Source organism: Hippocampus bargibanti, linkage group LG13 (assembly GCF_051943395.1).
Source record: "Hippocampus bargibanti isolate YZ-2025 linkage group LG13, ASM5194339v1, whole genome shotgun sequence".
NCBI classification, from domain to species: domain Eukaryota; kingdom Metazoa; phylum Chordata; class Actinopteri; order Syngnathiformes; family Syngnathidae; genus Hippocampus; species Hippocampus bargibanti.
The window spans coordinates 19,927,742-19,946,059 of NC_142746.1; the positions used below are offsets into that span (position 1 = coordinate 19,927,742).

Consider the following 18,318-nt stretch of genomic DNA (forward strand, 5'->3'; position numbering starts at 1 on the left):
ACGAGACCGTTCTTCTAACAACAAAATGGCAGCCGACTGTTTTTGTCCTCTATTCCCCACCCCCAGTTTTCGGTTAAAGCCACGTGATTGGTCAAGAACGCAGTAGTGAGGGGGGTTGGTTTAAACATTAAAGAGACAGGCAGATGACAATGAGCGTTTCAACTTTGATAGTTCAAAGCAGAGTGTAGACTGCAAGGTTAAAATATCTCATCAATCAGGCTCCACATACAACCCGCACAAGCCATCTGTACACTTGATGCAAAAAGCTATCAACCCAGCTAAACAGAACACAATTGATGAGGAACCAGGTAAAATTATCGCAGAGAAAGCACCTGCAAGGGATCATTCCTCAACATGATGAAAGAAGAAGGTTACATTCCTCATCAAGTGTTTAATGCTGACGAAACCGGCCACTCCATTCCATCAATCCATCAATGTCCATCACAAAGGTAAATAAAACAACTTTATTATACAGTACAGTTTATTTCTATTAAGTATAATACTATAACACATTTATTATAGATTGTAGAAAATGATGTTTTATGGGGACCTGGGAACGGATTATTCTCATGTTAATGGTTTCCTATGGGAAATTTATTTTTGGGATACACACTTTTCGCCTTACACACTCTGTCTGGGAACCAATTAAGTTTCTTAAGCCAAGTTATCACTGTATTTGGATTGGATTGGATTTACCTTTATTAGTCTCGCAGTGGAGAAATGTACATTTCACAGCAGCAAAGTTATGAAAGGAAGACGAAAGGAAAGAAATAAGTAGGAAAACAAAATAGAGGAGTTGCTAGAAAGCTCGCCACTCTCGCGGCACCATCTTGAAATCATCTTGTAATGCTGATGACCATTTTGTGTTCGGGAGCCTTTTACTGAGCGAGTTGCTTGTTCTGTAGCCACAAAGGGACATAAGTCCTCTTGTGCCGGTCCCAAGCCCGGATAAATACAGAGGGTTGTGTCAGGAAGGCATCCGACGTAAAATCTTGGCCAAAAAAACATGCAGATCAAACCTCTGAAGATGGAGGACACTGATTTGCTGTGGCGATCCCCTCGAAGGGAAAAGCCGAAAGGAAAAGAAGAAGTCTCGCAGTGGAAACATTTACATTTCACAGCAGCAAAGTTATCATAATCATCTTTATTGCCAAGTATGTAGAACACACAAGGAATTTGTTTCCGGTAGAACACGCTGCACTAGTATCGTCGTCAAAAAAAAACTGCTAAGTGGCACTATACAGATCCATTTTGGCTACTGTTGAAAGAGTTCAAAGAGTTAATGGCTTGGGGGAAGAAGCTGTTTAAATGTCTGCTGGATTTGGTGCGCATGGATCGGTAGCGCCTGCCTGAGGGGAGTAAAGGTGGTGGGCAGGGTGCGGAGGGTCCAGTAGGATTTTCCGCGCCTTAGTTTGGATTCTTGCAGTGTGCAAGAAGTTATGAAAGGAAGACCTCACCCTAACCTTAACCTTAACCTTAGCGTTTAGGCTAACCTATGGCCTTCGTTCTCCAGAACCAAACCCTATAGAGTACGGATATTGCCCCAATGAGAACCCAAATGGAGTGAGTCAAGCCCGTTCGCTGCATCACAACAGAAGAATGCTGCAGGAGTATTAAGATTGAGGCGGAACTAAGACTGAAGCTTTATTCCAAACTGCCAGTGCCTTCTCTCTTCTTCAGTGTGCTTCAAACGGGAAGTGACAGCCTACTGAAGGAGGAGAGGTGTTTGTGTGTTGCCCGACCATATTTTTATGACTGAAATTTTTATGACTGAAATTTTTTTTTGTCTCTCTCTCTCGCTCTCTCTCAAGGTTGGCAGGCAATAAGGCTTGACAGAAGATGCGACGGGGCCGGTGGTTTATCAGATGGCTGGCGACAGGAATGGTCATCCTGTCTTTGCTAAGCGCCGTCTGGGGCCAGGACACCGACGGTAAGAGCTGAATATCTTGTCAAAGAGCTGCGCTGTTTTGACGGGGGTTGGGGGTAGATGGGGAGGGGTGTCAAAAGATGATTATTGCTGCGTGACATCCCTTGACATTGTATTATATGAGGGCCGCACTGAAAAAGCAAAAGTTGTCTTGTCGTCACATTGTATAACGCACTTCCTGGAATGTTCACATATGGCCAATCGAGTCGAACGGTCAATTTGTCTCACATATAGACCAAGATAAGCGGGGAGGAGGGGGTTACATGGCAACCAAGCTCTTGTGAGGAATTAATCAGCCCGTTTCCACATGGTGATAAATTCCTTATATGGAGCTTGGTCACCCTCTTCTGCCTCTTTTTGGTGCAACACAACGTTTTCAGACCAAACAAGCACAGCAAAATGCATTGACGTGATTGAAGGACTGCTACAATGTGTCCTTTTTTTTCGGTCAGGGGCGTTCCTTCAGTGACGTCACGTACGGACCAACTCAAAAACAAGATTACCGGAATATTCAGCGCGAGTCTTAAAATGTAAAATGTATCTATATGCGGTGGAATCTTTGTAAAATACGCTCAGTAGAAGTCATTTGAAGCCATTTTACAAATTATGGACACAACTTGTCCGGAGATGTCGGTTGTCCTTTTTTTTCCCCCTGTAAAATTCATTCTTTTTTTCTGACAATAATCACTTCATGCATACACTTTTCTCCTGGTGACTTTTTTTTGTGTCAGATAACATCTTTGTCATATTATTCTAAATGATCATAACATTTACTCCAATTCTGTTTCAATTACCTTTTTTTCACCACTGCCCCAGGTTCTTCTTTCTCGTCTTCTCTATCATGACTTAATTCTTGTAATTATGTGCAGAGCAACTACGACAGCGGCACATGTGGGTGTTTAATTGTGTTTCAGCCGTTATTTCACGCTTTTCTCGTTACATGACAGGAAACCGGATGAACATATGCAAATGAAGACATCTTTTTGGTAATTTGGCTTCACCGACTGACAATTTTATTACGCCAGGGAAGCGTTTTGTTGCGTCGAATCAACCGGCGCCGTTCGACGGCAAGCAAAGTGCAAAGATGACGTAACGATGTCACGTACGTCTGTTGCAGCGTGTGATGTCATCTCCTGACATTTAGCCTCTTTTGAGCACGCCACGTCCCGTTAAACGCATTCGTAGCGTTCATTTCTCTTTCTTTACTCATTAAATCGGAGCGATTGAGGCTGCTGTTGCCCACGTGAGTCTTTTGGTCTACCCGGGGAGGGTGTAGTTTTTGAGCAGGGGTGGATTTTATTTTGGCCTCACCTCAATACGACTTCTCACTCGTAAATCTCCTTCCTCTGCCCACCTTGAGCCGCCTTTAGCCTTTAGCTCATGCCTGAATGATTGGATTTGTATATTGGACACTGGTGTGTTTCAATATGGGTGAATCTCTGAATGTTATTTTTTTTGTAAATGTAAATAACTTTAGACATGTTTTGCGCCCCCCCCCCCCCTGCCCATCTCAGTACGATGGGGGACAGGGATTTCAGCTGCTCTGCCCCCACACTCTGGAACTCACTTCCTCCCAACATTCGTAAGATCGATTCTCTTCCCACCTTCAAATCCCATCTCAAAACCCATCTATTTAAAATCGCATTTTCTGTGTAGCTCTTTCTCTTGTTTCTATTAATAACTATATTTTATTTATTGTATTCTATGTGTGATTGTATTTTTTATGACAGTACCTATGCTTATCTGTGACTGTAAAGTGTCCTTGAGAGCTTTGAAAGGTGCTTAAAATGAAATGTATTATTATTATTGTTATTGTGGCTGACTGGTTGGTTGGGTGGCTATCTATTGCTATCTATTGCCTAGCTAGCTAGTTAGCTGGCTATCTGTTAGCTATCTATTAGTGAGCTAGCTGGCTATCTATTGGCTATCTAATGGCTGGCTAGCTAGTTGGCTAGCTATCCATTGGCTATCTCTTAGCTAGCTGGCTATTTGTTGGCTATCTATTAGCTAGCTGGTTTTTTATTTATTTGAGTTATTCCGGGTTGAGTGAACGCTGGTGCATGTGGCTGCCGCTGCTCACCCACAGAAAAACTTACCCAGTGACTGTAAAGTGACCTTGAGAGTTTTGAAAGGCGCTTACAAATGAAATGTATTATTATTATTATTATTATTATTATAAGAAGCAATTTTTTCCTTTGACTTGAACTGCCCGATTTTTTGCTATATAATAATATAATAATAATAATAATAATAATAACTCATTTTTAATAATACATTTATAAGCGCCTTTCAAAACTCTCAAAGACAATTTACAGTCACGTATTTCTTTTTTGTGCAGGTGAGCAGCGGCAGCCATTCGCACCAGCGTTCATTATGCTTCAAAAAACATAAATACATAAAAATTAAAATTATATAAAATAATACACATATTTAAATTATTAATTGGTATTATTCATTATTAAATATCTACAGTTTATCAATATAAATAATATATAATAATATTAAATGAAAAATAATGTAAACTCTAAAACTCATAAAATGAAAAAAAAAATGAATCAAAACATAATTCAAACTGGAATTAAAATTACAAATTAAAAAACCAATTCCAGTCCATTCTGTGACTCAGCACATCTTCATCTGCGCTAATCTCAAAGACCAAAGGTATTGCGTATTCAACCCCTTGTCTTCGTCACCACCTCCTTTCATGTTTCATTAGTAATCCCCCCTTCCTTCATGTTCTCGTTTTGACTTCCCCTGCTTTAATCTCATTCCGAGAGTTTTCCCCTGACACGCTAAAACCCCGCCTTGCACCTCTTGTCCGGCCATTGATGCTAAACACCACCGTGCCCGATAGTTCAACGAAGGTCTAACACCAATCCGACACGTAGTGTCCAGATGTAAAGTGCACATACATCGCCGCTAAATCCCTCCTGACGCTTAATCCCTATACCAACACACACCAGATTTATAAAAGTGTAGGGTGTGGATTAGTCGATATTCCAATGGTCACGACCACGTCGCCGTTCTGTCTGCACACATTCATTCCGACTCCCGGTGATTGTCTATTTTGAGGATTTTCTGATTAGAGGCCAGATGTGCCGCATGGTTTCTGGCTCAAGCGGCCTTTTGGAAAATGGGGAGTGTTGAATTGACAGCGGATGGGGTCTAATCTGTCCGCCAGTGGTTTCTAATCAGGCTCCGGGGTAGTACAAGATGGAGAATGAGGAGAGGGGGTACTCCTTGTTAGACGGGGCTTTGAGCGTGCAGGGATTTTTCTTCCAATTGGCTTGGAGCTTCTTTGGTGGGTGATTGTGTGTGAGCGAGGGATGGGGTTGGGGGGGGAGGGGCGATGATTGCAGCCCATAACCTCAGAAAGAGGTGAAGAAGGCGTCTGAAGTTGAAGACAAACAAGACTCCCCCACCCACCCCAATCTCTATGACAGGGATCATGGGCTAAGAGCAATTTTTCATCAGAGCTACTGGAGAAGGGGGCACATAGGACCACGCACTTCCTAAACAGATGAAAAAAAAGTGCAATACAGTGATACATTGGCTTATGAACTTAATTGGTTCCCAGACAGAGTTTGTAAGGTGAAAAGTGTGTATCCCAAAAATTAATTTACCATAGGAAACCATTAAAATGAGAATAATCCGTTCCCAGGTCCCCATAAAACATAATTTTCTACTTTCTAATTTTGTAAGCCTTAAAACGACACACAATATACCTTATTTTATGTATTATAAATGTAATATGGTATTATAATTAAAGAAATAAACTGGATTGTATAATAAAGTTGTTTTATGTTGCACTGATGGCTCCCTTCCAACATTTATGTTCCCCACCGCTGATCTACGATGAAAGAGCAGGAATTATTGTGCATCCGCCATGGCCAATCAATAGTACCACACGCCCTCTTCCTCTTCCCTGTCGTTTCTGACACATCCTTCCAATTTGACCCTTTAGAATAAGCACCTACGGGCAATTATGGCGAGAACTCCCACCTACCCCCTGCCCCATCCTCTCCACGGGGATGACTTGTCGGTTAATGATCGGCGAGCAGGGGACTTAGAGCGCCTTCTTTGTTTTCGGCATGCAAAAAGGAAACCACATAGTGCAGACCGCCTGCGCGCATCGATCCGTGAAATTTTTTTGCGGCAAAGATATGAAGGGGCGAATAATTTGACGCCTCCTCCGCACACGAGGTCTTTTGCGAGCCGATACGTCATTGCTTGCAAACAACATGAGAGCAGGATGGCGCTAATCGTACCAAAGAGGTTGTCGTGCGTTCATTGTTGTGGTTTGCTGTGGTCGAAAATTGCACTAAATCCGAAAGAGCTGCTTTTGCTTCAGTTTATTTCAATAATAATAATAATAATAATAATAAAAGATAAATACAGTGGTACCTCGGTTTACGAACCCCTTGGCTTACGAACTTTCCGGTTTACGAACGATAAATTTATGAACGTTTTTCGTACACGTAGCTGCCTCAATGAGTGATGTGTCATTCGCGAACGAGCCCGTTCTTTTATCAACAAAATGGCAGCCGACTGTTTTTGTCCTCTATTCCCCGTCCCCAGTCTTCGGTTAAAGCCACATGATTGGTCAAGAACGCAGCAGTGAGGGGGAGTGGTTTATACATTAAAGAAACAGGCAGACGACAGTGAGATAGTTTCAACTTTGATAGTTCAAAGGCAGAGTGTAGAGTGCAAGGTTAAAATATCCCATCAATCAGGCTCCACAAACAACCCGCACAAGCCATCTGTACACTTGATGCAAAAAGCTATCAACCCAGCTAAACGGAACACAATTGAGGAACTAGATAAAATTATCGCAGAGAAAGCACCTACATTCCTCAAGATGGTGATAGAAGAAGGTTACGTGTTTAATGCTGATGAAAGCGGCCACTCCATTCCATCAAGCCATCAACGACCATCACAAAGGTAAATAAAATGACGTTATTATACAGTACAGTTTATTTATTTATTTAATTATAATACCATAACACATTTATTATACATAAAATAAGGTATATTTTGTGTAGTTTTAAGTCTTAGAAAATAATTTTTTGGGGGACCTGTATTTTTTTTCTACCTCTTCCTTTCCTTTCTTCTTACTTTCATCACTTTGCTGTTGTGAAATGTAAATAAATGTAAGAGTCCTGTGGTTCAAGAGTCTTTCCGGTTGTATTATGTGTGCCAGATACAGGGCAGAAATTATGACGCCTACTTAAAAACTTCTCTCTTGGGGGCTGCCTATATACTAAGTGTTGAGTACTCGCTCATGACTCCTGAGGCACACCACTCTTCCACCCACGCCTTTTACAGTTATCTGCCCATAGAAGCCCATATGGTGAGTTTTATTTGATGCTTACGTCTATCTCTAATGCATTAACAAAGTGTAAATGTAATAAAAAACTCGTCTATCAAATAAATGTCGAGCTCATGTTAATCTCAGATTACCACTAAAGGCCAGTTGGTGGGAATTGTGAATTTTTTTTTGGGGGGGTGTGCCGACACAACAAACCATTTAGCCCCAAAATCTATCGATTCAACCTGAACCAAGGCTACAAGTAGGCCCACATTATCTTAACATGACACTGGGTACAAACCAACTAAAATACCGTATTTTCCGGTATATAAGACCCACCTAAAACCCTTGCTTTTCTTCAAAAGATGACCCTGCGCAACGACTGTCAGCTGCCACTGACTTCATTTCCCCATGTAGAAATATTAATAATAATAATAATAATAATAGTACATTTCATGTGTAAGCACCTTTCAAAACTCTCAAGGTCACTTTACAGTCACATGATAAGTTTTTCTGTGGGTGAGCAGCGGCACTCAACCCGGAAGTAACACAAATAGATAGAAAGCTAGCTAGCTAATAGATAGACAATAGATAGCTAATAGATAGCTAGCTAAAATGGTAGCTATATAGCCATATAGCCAGCCGGCTAGATAGCTGGCTAGATAGATAGCCGTACAGCTACACAGCTAATAGCTAATAATAATACCGTAAAGTCTCGTTATATCGATATCGGATATATCGATAGTCCCGGTTATATCGATACTATTTCTATGCACGCACGGAGAAAATTACATGCAAACAGGGTCGGATATATCGATAGTCCCGGTTATATCGATATTTTTTCGGACTCCCTTGAATATCGATATAACGAGACTTTACTGTAATAATAATAATAATAGCTAATTTCCCCATTGTGGGACGAATAAAGGTATTCTGATTCTGATTCTGATTCTAGTCTCTACTGTAACGCCTTATAATGTTGTGTGCCTTATATTTGGAAATTTTATTAATTATTAATTATTAATTATTAATTTATGTACAGTAAAGTCTCGTTATATCGATATTCAAGGGAGTCCGAAAAAATATCGATATAACCGGGACTATCGATATATCCGACCCTGTTTGCATGTAATTTTCTCCGTGCGTGCATAGAAATAGTATCGATATAACCGGGACTATCGATATATCCGATATCGATATAACGAGACTTTACTGTATTATATTCGGAAAACCTTTGTCATTGATTGAAGGTGTACCTTATACACCAGAATATATGGTATGTCAAAACACCATGAAATGGATGAACTACATTAAAATCTCCACCTCTATATTGACAGGTCGTTTGACTCTATAGTTTACAAAAATTACAAAAAGATTATCCCACAAATCTGCCGCACATAATGATAAAACCAATACAAGCAATGTTTAATTTGTTCTAATGGTTACGGACATTAGTGATGATTGGTGGTCAGTGCTGATGCCAGCCTTCCCTTAACCCGTCGACCCCTTTAAAGCAGGAGCCAAGTGGTTTAACCCGTCAAATTGAGGGCAGCCACCTGGATTTGATCAAGGAAAATTTCATAAAGAAATACATTTATCCAACAAATTGCAAAGAGAAAGTGGTTCACGCGGCGGCAATTATACCAAAATAATAATCATAATAATAATAATACATTTCATTTCTAAGTGCCTTTCAAAACTGTCAAGGTCACTTTACAGTCACAGGATAAGGTTTTTTCTGTGGGTAAGCAGCGGCAGCCACACGCGCCAGCGTTCACTCAACCCCGAAATAACTTAGATAGCAAGCTATCTAGCTAGCGAGTATATAGCTAATAGCTAGCGAATATCGAGCTAATAGCTATTTGCTAGCTATTTTTATTTTTATTTTTATTTTATTTATTAGCTCTATATTCGCTAGCTATTAGCTATATATTCGCTAGCTAGCTAGCTATTAGCTAGTGAATTGATAGCTATTAGCTCGTGAATAGATAGCTATTAGTTAGCGAATAGATAGCTATTAGCTAGCTCAAGCTGCAGTACATATGCACCTAAAAGCTAGCAACCACTCATCTTAGCGAAAGAAAATAGATGGTTTGAAAGGGAGTAAAAGAAGCTATTTTCACAAAACAGCAAAACCCTTCACTAAATCGCCATGGTGGGGTGATGTTCAATTTGGATCGATCCTACAAGCGACTTCTGATGTAACATTAGTTATGCTGATAAGGTGATACCAGATCAAATGGGGCAATCAGGCCAGTCGTAGACCCCATACTCAAGCAGGACAATAGAAGTAATCAGTCAGGACAATAGAAGTAATCAGTGTAGCCGCAGGGAGTAGTCCTTTGCTTCCCCGAAACTGAGAGCAGGGACCAATCATAGCAGAATCTGACAGTAGGGATATATATACAGTAAAGTCTCGTTATATCGATATTCTCGGGAGTCCGAAAAAATATCGATATAACCGGGACTATCGATATATCCGACCCTGCGCGCATGTAATTTTCTCCTTGCGTTCATCGAAATAGTATCGTAATAAGCGGTACTATCGATATAACCGATATCGATATAACGAGACTTTACTGTATATATATAGGGCCAAAACTACCAGCAAAAGATTTTAGTTCGCTGACGAAGCCTCTTGGATAAGAAGCGAAACGTCCGACAACTTCAAAGAAGTACCGATGACTGCTGAAGAAACCTTCTCATTCTTATTTTTTTCCTACCCTGACGGACTACGTCACTCTTCCTTCCTCGCATTTATCTCCCCTCTTATTTTTTTGGGGGTCTGCTTCACGGTTACTATTCTCAGGATGCATTTGCATAGTGAAGTTTTAATGCAGCCGCTTGTTTATTTCTTCACACCGTACCGCGACCGTTATCCACTTAGTCGGTTCAATTTGCACCCATTATGGGAGACTCTACCTTCCGCTTTCATTTCTGTCGATGGGAGCAGGTTGCATAATTATTTTTGGACACCCCCTCCTCTCACCCCAGGGGATGGGGAGTGGTGAGGGGTGAGTGCATTTGAAGAATTAGCCGTTATTGCTTTTTTTCAAGCGAGGTAGCGCAAAAGCAGCATTTAGATTCATTTAATCAATTATGCATGCAAAAAAAAAAAAAAAAAACATATGAAGTTGTATTGCTATTTGGTGGTTAAAGCACAACCGACACCATCTTTTTTGTTTCCGAACTGACATCAGAAAAACATTTTATAGCATCTAAAATACCCAAAACACGCAGGCTGATATTTTTAGTCAAATGCAAAACACCAATAAAAATTACTTAAAGTGTTCCAAAACTGCCACAAAATGAGTTCGGAAATGGGCAGATTCAGAAAGTCCCGCCCCCTTTTTCGTGACATCACCATTGGTCACACACTGCCGTGCTCCAGAATCGAAACAATAGTTTCAAAGAGTTCAGATTCGGAGAAGATGATTTCTTGTTACTCATCCAGTTATGAATATGATTCAAATACAGTAAAGTCTCGTTATATCGATATCGGATATATCGATAGTCCCGGTTATATCGATACTATTTCTATGCACGCACGGACAAAATTACATGCAAACAGGGTCGGATATATCGATAGTCCCGGTTATATCGATATTTTTTCGGACTCCCTTGAATATCGATATAACGAGACTTTACTGTAGTTCTGAAGAGGAAAGCATACATGTTTGCAATCGATTAAAGAAGTCCTTCCATGTCATTTTGAGGCGTCTGGACTCCAATGTAGCGTCCCAGAAAATGCACAAGATGGCGCCCAAGCTCCGTTGGAATTGGGATGATTTGTCTCCTGGGAATTTGTGTCAACTGACACCTTCTTCTTTGTTACCGCAATTGGCTGCGCCACACGATTCACCATCGCGTTATTTATGTAGTTTTCCTTCTAATTTCGCCATCCACACTGTGTTTACAGACGAAAAAGAAGGACCCAAGATGCATTGTGTGTCGCTTTCTCGGTCAGGGGCGTTCCCTCTGTGACGTCACTTAGGGGATCGTCATCAACTCAAAAACAAGATTTCCTGAATATTCAGTAAGAGTCTTAAAACGTAAAATAAAGCTATATGTGGTGGAATCTTTGTAAAATGCGCTCAGTAGAAGTCATTTGAAGTGATTTTACAAATTATGGACGCAACTTGTCCGGAGGTGTCGGTTGTCCTTTAAGCGTTTAACCAATCACATTTCAGCCATCAATTGTTACCGGGGTGAGAAATTTACCTGGAGGCCTTCACAATCAGTTCTGCAGGCCTTGGAGCATAAAAATCAATGGCGATGAAACAGTTGCTTTAACCAATCAGATTTCAAGTTTGCACGTGTTTTGTACACCTTTCCCAATTTCAAGCTCAGATAACTCCAGACCCATATAATTTAGGAATTAACTTTTTTTTTCAGATGAAATACGTTTTTTTTTTTTACTCTGCACTGAATGTTTATATCGTCCTAAAACTCAATATTATGTGGGTCCTGCAATTTCAGCTCCCCAGGAAGCCGCAGCAATATAAGCCATTCTTTGCAGAGGATAAAGAATATGTTTGTATGATGCTCAACAGTTTTTGTTGTCGGTTGTCCTTTAATCAATCATGCATGCAAAAAAAAAAAAAACCCATGAAGGTTTATGGCTATTTGGTGTTTAAGTGCCGTGCACGTACGTCTCTTGGATAACAACGTGGCCTCGCACCTGATTAAAATGTGTTGTTCCCCTTTGCATATTTCATGTGCGCGCTTGTTGCCTGACAGCAGGTGGGTGCGAAACTTTAGACCGTGACTCTTAAGCCGGTGTCGCTGAGTGACCGCCTGACTGCTTCGGCCTCTCTGATAACACGGAGTGGTGTAAGAGAAGATCCTGTGATGGCGTGCTGAAAGGAATTTGATACTTGAAAAGACTAAAAAGCTTGATCATTGCCGAACGATGACTTTAATTTTGTCTTAGTTGCCCTCCTTCAACTTAACTCATTCACAGCCATTTATTGATTAATTTATTGGGGAATTGAAAAGTGCAACGTGAAGCGCTATTCCCAAATTTGTTCGGGTTTTGTTTTTTTCTTGCGGGGGGAGTGCCGATTAATAATAATAATAATAATAATAATAATAATAATAATAATAATAATATAGTATAATCATAATCATCATCAATCATCATCAATCATCATCATCATAATCATCATAATAATCATAATAATACTAACAATAATAACAATAACAATAATAATACTATTAATAATAATTATTATTATAACAATCATCATCATCATAATCATCATAATAATACTAACAATAATAACAATAACAATAATAATATTAATAATTATTATTATTATAACAATCATCATCATCATAATCATCATAATAATCATAATAATACTAACAATAATAACAATAACAATAATAATAATATTAATAATAATTATTATTATAACAATCATCATCATCATCATCATAATCATAATATTCATCATCATAATATTCATAATTATAATATATAATAATAATAATACTATATTATAATAATATATTATAATCATAATCATCATTATCATCATTACCGTAATAATAATAATAATAATAATAATAATAATAATAATAATAATAATAATAATAATAATAATAATAACAATATTCATCATAATAATAATATTCATCATCATCATAATAATAATAATATTCATCATCATAATAATAATATTCATCATCATAAGAATCATAATATTAATGATAATAATAATAATAATAATAATAATACATTTTATTTTCAAGCGCTGGTCAGACCTCTGGCACAAGGGGTTAGCATTTGCCTTTTGTCCACGTTAGCGCTTTGTTTTGTTCTTTGTTCTTTGACACTAACACGGCGGAGTGACCTTAATTTTTTTTGGTTACTAAATTGAAGCTCCTCAACTCATTTCAACATAGTTGCTTGATACAAAAATGCCCCCAAAAAATGTCTGTTCAGCATTATTTTTATTTCAATACATTCATGTTGATGCCGCAAATCTATTGATCGGTGAATCAGCCCGGCAGCAGGAGTAAATGTCCCAACCCACAATGCATTTCTCCGATGTTTCACCTCTTTTTTTAATAACTGCCCATTTTATATAATGACCCCGCCTCCTTTCAATCCCCCCAAAAAATGTTTCACGCTATTTTTCTTTTTTATGCTTTTTTTTTTTTTTTTTTTGCTCTGCTTCTCTCCGGCTCCACTAACCTCTTCAGACTGGCAATACGAGGGTAAGAGGGCTGTTGTTTTTAGTTTCCCCCTCCTCGTGTATTCGTCTGCACCCGCCCCTCAATCCCCCCCTTTTCATTGGCTTACCTGCCCGCCGTCCCATCTGGCGGCCTCTTTCATTACTCGCATCCCGTGAGCTCGTCGTCGCGTGACCTCCATCTGCGGTTTTTTTTTCCCCCACGCCGCCGCTTCAACCCGCCCTGCTTGTGCGTTGTCACTGTTACGCCGTCCACCTGGCCACCCGCTGTGCAAAAAATAAATAAATATATTGCTTGTTTTGTTCCCACTTTTTAGTGGTATGTCTGTTTAATATTTTATGACTATAATTTTCTTTCAGATACAGTTGAACCTCCCAAATTGAATACAATTCATGCCAGAAAACAGTTTCTATGTTGAAGCCATGTGGAGGCAGTCAAATAAAATAAACCGGACAGACTCCTACAAAATAAACATACACTGATACCTCGGTTTACGAACTCCTTGGCTTACGAACTTTTCGGTTTACGAATGTTACATTTATGAAAAATTTACCTTGGCATACAAACTTTACCTTGGCATACAAACTTTTTTCGTCCCAGAGCTGCCTCAATGGGTCATGTGTCATTCGCGAACGAGCCCGTTCTTCTAACAATACAATGGCAGCCGACTGTTTTTGTCCTCTATTCCCCGCCCCCGTTCTTCGGTTAAAGCCACGTGATTGGTCAAGAACGCAGCGGTGATGGGGGTGGTTTAAACATTAAAGAGACAGGCAGGCGACAGTGAGAGAGTTTCAACTTTGATAGTTGAAAGGCAGACTGTAGACTGCAAGGTTAAAATATCCCATCAATCAGGCTCCACAAATAACCCGCACAAGCCATCTGTACACCTGATGCGAAAAGCTATCAACCCAGCTAAACAGAACACAATTAATGAGGAACTAGATAAAATTATCGCAGAGAAAGCACCTACATTCCACAAGATGGTGGAAGAAGAAGGCTACGTTCCTCATCATGTGTTTAATGCTGATGAAACCGGACACTCCATTCCATCACCACCACTGTCACAAAAGTAAATAAAACGACTTTATTATACAGTACAGCTTATTTCTTTAATTATAATACCATAGCACATTTATTATACATAAAATAAGGTACGTTTTGTGTATCTTTAAGGCTTAGAAAATTAGAAAGTAGAAAATTGTTTTATGGGGAACTGGGAACGAATTAATCTCATTTTAATGGTTTCCTATGGGAAATTATTTTTTGGGATACACACTTTTCGCCTTACACACTCTGTCTGGGAACCAATTAAGTTCGTAAGCCAAGGTATCACTCTATCCTAGCGCCACCCTCACAAGCTTGAAACTCCTTCAAACTGATTACAACACACACACTTTTCAAAAGTATTCCTTGGCGCTTGTTCTCACTCTCTCACTTTGCTGACATGAGAGACAAACGTACAATGTGACCTTTGAGGAAAGCCGAACAAGACACCCTCGCCGTCCGCAGTTCTTAAAATACGAAGCAATGCATGCTTGTTTCAAGATAATTAGACAGACGGACTCCAGATAGGAGGATACTTGATAACATACCTTATTTTCGATTCAATGTTCACATTTCTAGACATAAATTTAGGATTTGGTGAGTTCTAACATACTTGACGTGACAGCATTGAATTTATTTTTTTAAATTAAACTACTGATTTTATGAAACAATCTTTTTTTTTTCCTTAGGGTACTTATGGAATTAACACAAAAAACTGTCAATGAAACAGCCAAAATGTACAGAATGAATTGACGTCTGCATAAGGTAAATGCTATATATATATATCTTTTTAAATGTAATTTATTTATTTGTTAATTTTGAGAGAACATTTCGATGCAATTCCAAATTGCACGACTTACTATGGAGGTTCAGCTGTATGGAAATTATTTTGCAAAACAACAATTTACTACAAGCTAACGCCGAGGGAATTTAGTCGGCTTGACAAAAGCAAAAGCATTATGTGACAAACCAACACTGTTCACCCATTGTGTGCGTGTTTCAAAAGCACTCGCTATTTATTTATTTATTTGAAATGTAATTATTTATTTGTAATTTCATTTATTGTAATTGTAATTTATATATATTTTTTATTTTTAATTTTTTTATTTTTTATTTTTATTTTTTTTTATTTTTTATGTTTTAATGTTTTAATGTTTTAATTGTTTAATTGTTTAATTTCCTTTATTATTTTATTATTTTATTATTTTATGTTTTTATTTAATATTGTTAATTTTAATTTTAATTTTAATTTTAATTTTATTTTTTTTATTTTTTTTAATGTTTTAATTTTTAAATTTCCTTCATTATTTTATTTTTTTACTTTTTACTGTTTTTATTTTTTTTAATATTGTTAATTTTAATTTATTTTTTTGTTTTTGTTTTTTAATTTTTAATATGTAATTTTTTCAATGTTTTAATTTTTTTTTCAATATTTTTTTTAATTGTTTTTATTTTAAATTTAACATTTAATTTTGAATATTTGTATATTTTTGTAATTTTTAATATGTAATTTTTGTTCAATTGTTTTTTTTTTTCATTGTAAAATTTTTTAATTGTTTTTATTTATTTATTTTACATATCTGTTGTTGTGGCGCAACATGTCCAGTTGCAAAATTTTTCTTAACATCTGCAATTATTAAATCTGACTTTCTCCTTTCATTGCAGAATGTAAGCTGTCCCGTCCCGGCCCCCCCGCTACTATCGTGACCATCGACGAAGAGAGCCCCAACGGTATGTAAAAAACACCCACATTTTCACCACTCACAGTGGGGGATAATCGTTAGCTAGTATGTATGTTGAGCGATGTGGTGGCTTTATTGTTCTTAACATAAAATTAGCAAATAAATTGGGCCAAATCGGGTCATCTAAAACGTTCCCTACACGGACGGGATGGCAAATCTAAGGTGTAACGTCGCTATTGCTAACTTACACAAAGGTCTAATTAGCATATTTTGTGGCCATTATGGTTTTCATGGTAGCATCTGAGTATTCAGGGCTTTAAAAAGCCTTGGAGTGATGTGTGCGTCACTGAATGTCAGTGTAGCTAGCTATTCATTGGCTAATTGTTAGCTCATCTGTATTTTTAGCGATATGGTGGCTTTTGTGGAGTTATTGTTCTGAATATAAAATTAACTAATAAATTGGGCCAGTCGGGTCATCGGAAATGTTCTCTGCGCGGGACGGCAAATCTAAGGTGTGACGTCGCTATCGCTAACTTACACAAAGGGCTAGTTAGCATACATTTTGTAGTTCCATTTTTGGAGCTGAATGATGGGGTTGTTTCAGTCTTGAGTTGTGTGAACGCAAAGGATATATCATTTTATAATAAAATAAAATACAATTTAAAATTTAAAATTTAATAATAATAATTATAGTAATAATAATGATAATAATAATAATGATAATAATAATAGTAATAGTAATAATAATAATAATAATAATAATAATAATAATAATAGTAATAGTAATAGTAATAGTAATAGTAATAGTGATAATAATAATAATAATAATAATAATAATAAATAAAAAATAAAAAAGCATAAACATAAAAATAAAAATAAAAATAAATCATTTCTGAACGCCTTTCAAAACTCTCAAGGACACTTTTATGAGACAATGGTGATGGTGTTCATTTACGGGCAGTCCTCAAAACTGCCTGCATCTATTTTTTGTGCATTTTTCATCCATAAAATGAGTTGTGCAACGCATAAAAATCTTCACATTCTCCTTTCCATGTAACTTTGAATGAGGTTTAATCATCCATTTAGTTATGAAAAGATAATTTCACATCGGCGATAATCATGAGTTTCAAAACTAAGCCGGAAGGTTCCATTTTTTTGCGCAGAAATGTTACCGACTATAAGAGGTCATTCACGATAGCAATATACCTTCACAATTGCAGGCATGTACAGTTGTAATTTCGAATTTGGATCGATGCTTGGGCTTTTCGAGGCCAGACGAAAAGCCTCATGCTGACGCAACGTGGGTTGCATGCATGTCTGTGTGGGTTTGACGCTGCTAATCTCCCTCTCATAAAGTCTGCTTTTACCTGAGAGAAGACTCCCTCCAGGCTACCTTTTATCTTCATCTCCGACTGTGATGAAATGACCCGCCATTCGTCCTCTCCGTAATGGAATGTAAAACAGACCGGCCGCTATTGACCAAAAAAAAGTAATTATCCGTCTAAATGTCTTTCACCTCGTCATTGTCATCCAACCAAATGCGGGAAAAAAATGGCGTAGAATAAAAGTACATCTTTCCTAATTACTGATTTTAACATGTCCATAAAAAAAGGAAAGCAAACACAATCACCTAAATGTAATTGCCGTAATCCCGACGGCGCGTTGCCGGTTAGTTTGAATTTGCTCATTTGGATTTGTTTTCACTTTTCCGCCGGTGCCAAACTCAAGACGCAATTTGATTGAATTGCGCGGGAGTATTTGCCGATAGCTCTTGAACCAACCGCCTCCAAACGGAGAGCTCGACTTTGTTGAAAGCGGCGTGGAGTCAATTTCAACTCATTTGCTTTTCCGACAACCATGTCATTTCACGGAATTTGAAATGTTTCGTCCAACAAAATAGCAAACACAAGGAAATTTGAATCAGCTCTCAGTCGTACAGGAGTGGTCCATCGATGAAAATGTTTTTTCAGCCGTCATTTGTACTTCTTTGAAGGTGTCGGACGTTTCGTTTCTTATCCGAGAGGCTTCGTCAGTAAACTAAAATCTTTTGCTGGGTTTCTGAAATACTACAAAGAGTCCTTTGGCAACACAAAATTCCTATTTATTTCCAAATTTAGTGCATCCAAAAGATAGGCTGCCAAATAAAAAACAAAGTA

The 18,318-nt window shown here is 38.1% G+C and overlaps 1 protein-coding gene across 2 annotated transcripts in view; it reads left to right on the forward strand.

Annotated features, from left to right (window-relative positions):
* LOC148889666 (protocadherin-15-like) overlaps positions 1–18,318 on the forward strand; it is a 239,531-nt gene that overhangs the window by 76,738 nt on the left and 144,475 nt on the right. For both annotated transcript variants that reach the window (XM_089011774.1, XM_089011773.1), the window contains 3 exons: positions 1,812–1,930; positions 13,446–13,460; positions 16,146–16,211. In XM_089011774.1, coding sequence (XP_088867900.1) covers positions 1,840–1,930; positions 13,446–13,460; positions 16,146–16,211 — 172 coding nt within the window. In that variant the 5' untranslated portion in view covers positions 1,812–1,839. The remainder of the gene's footprint in view (positions 1–1,811; positions 1,931–13,445; positions 13,461–16,145; positions 16,212–18,318) is intronic.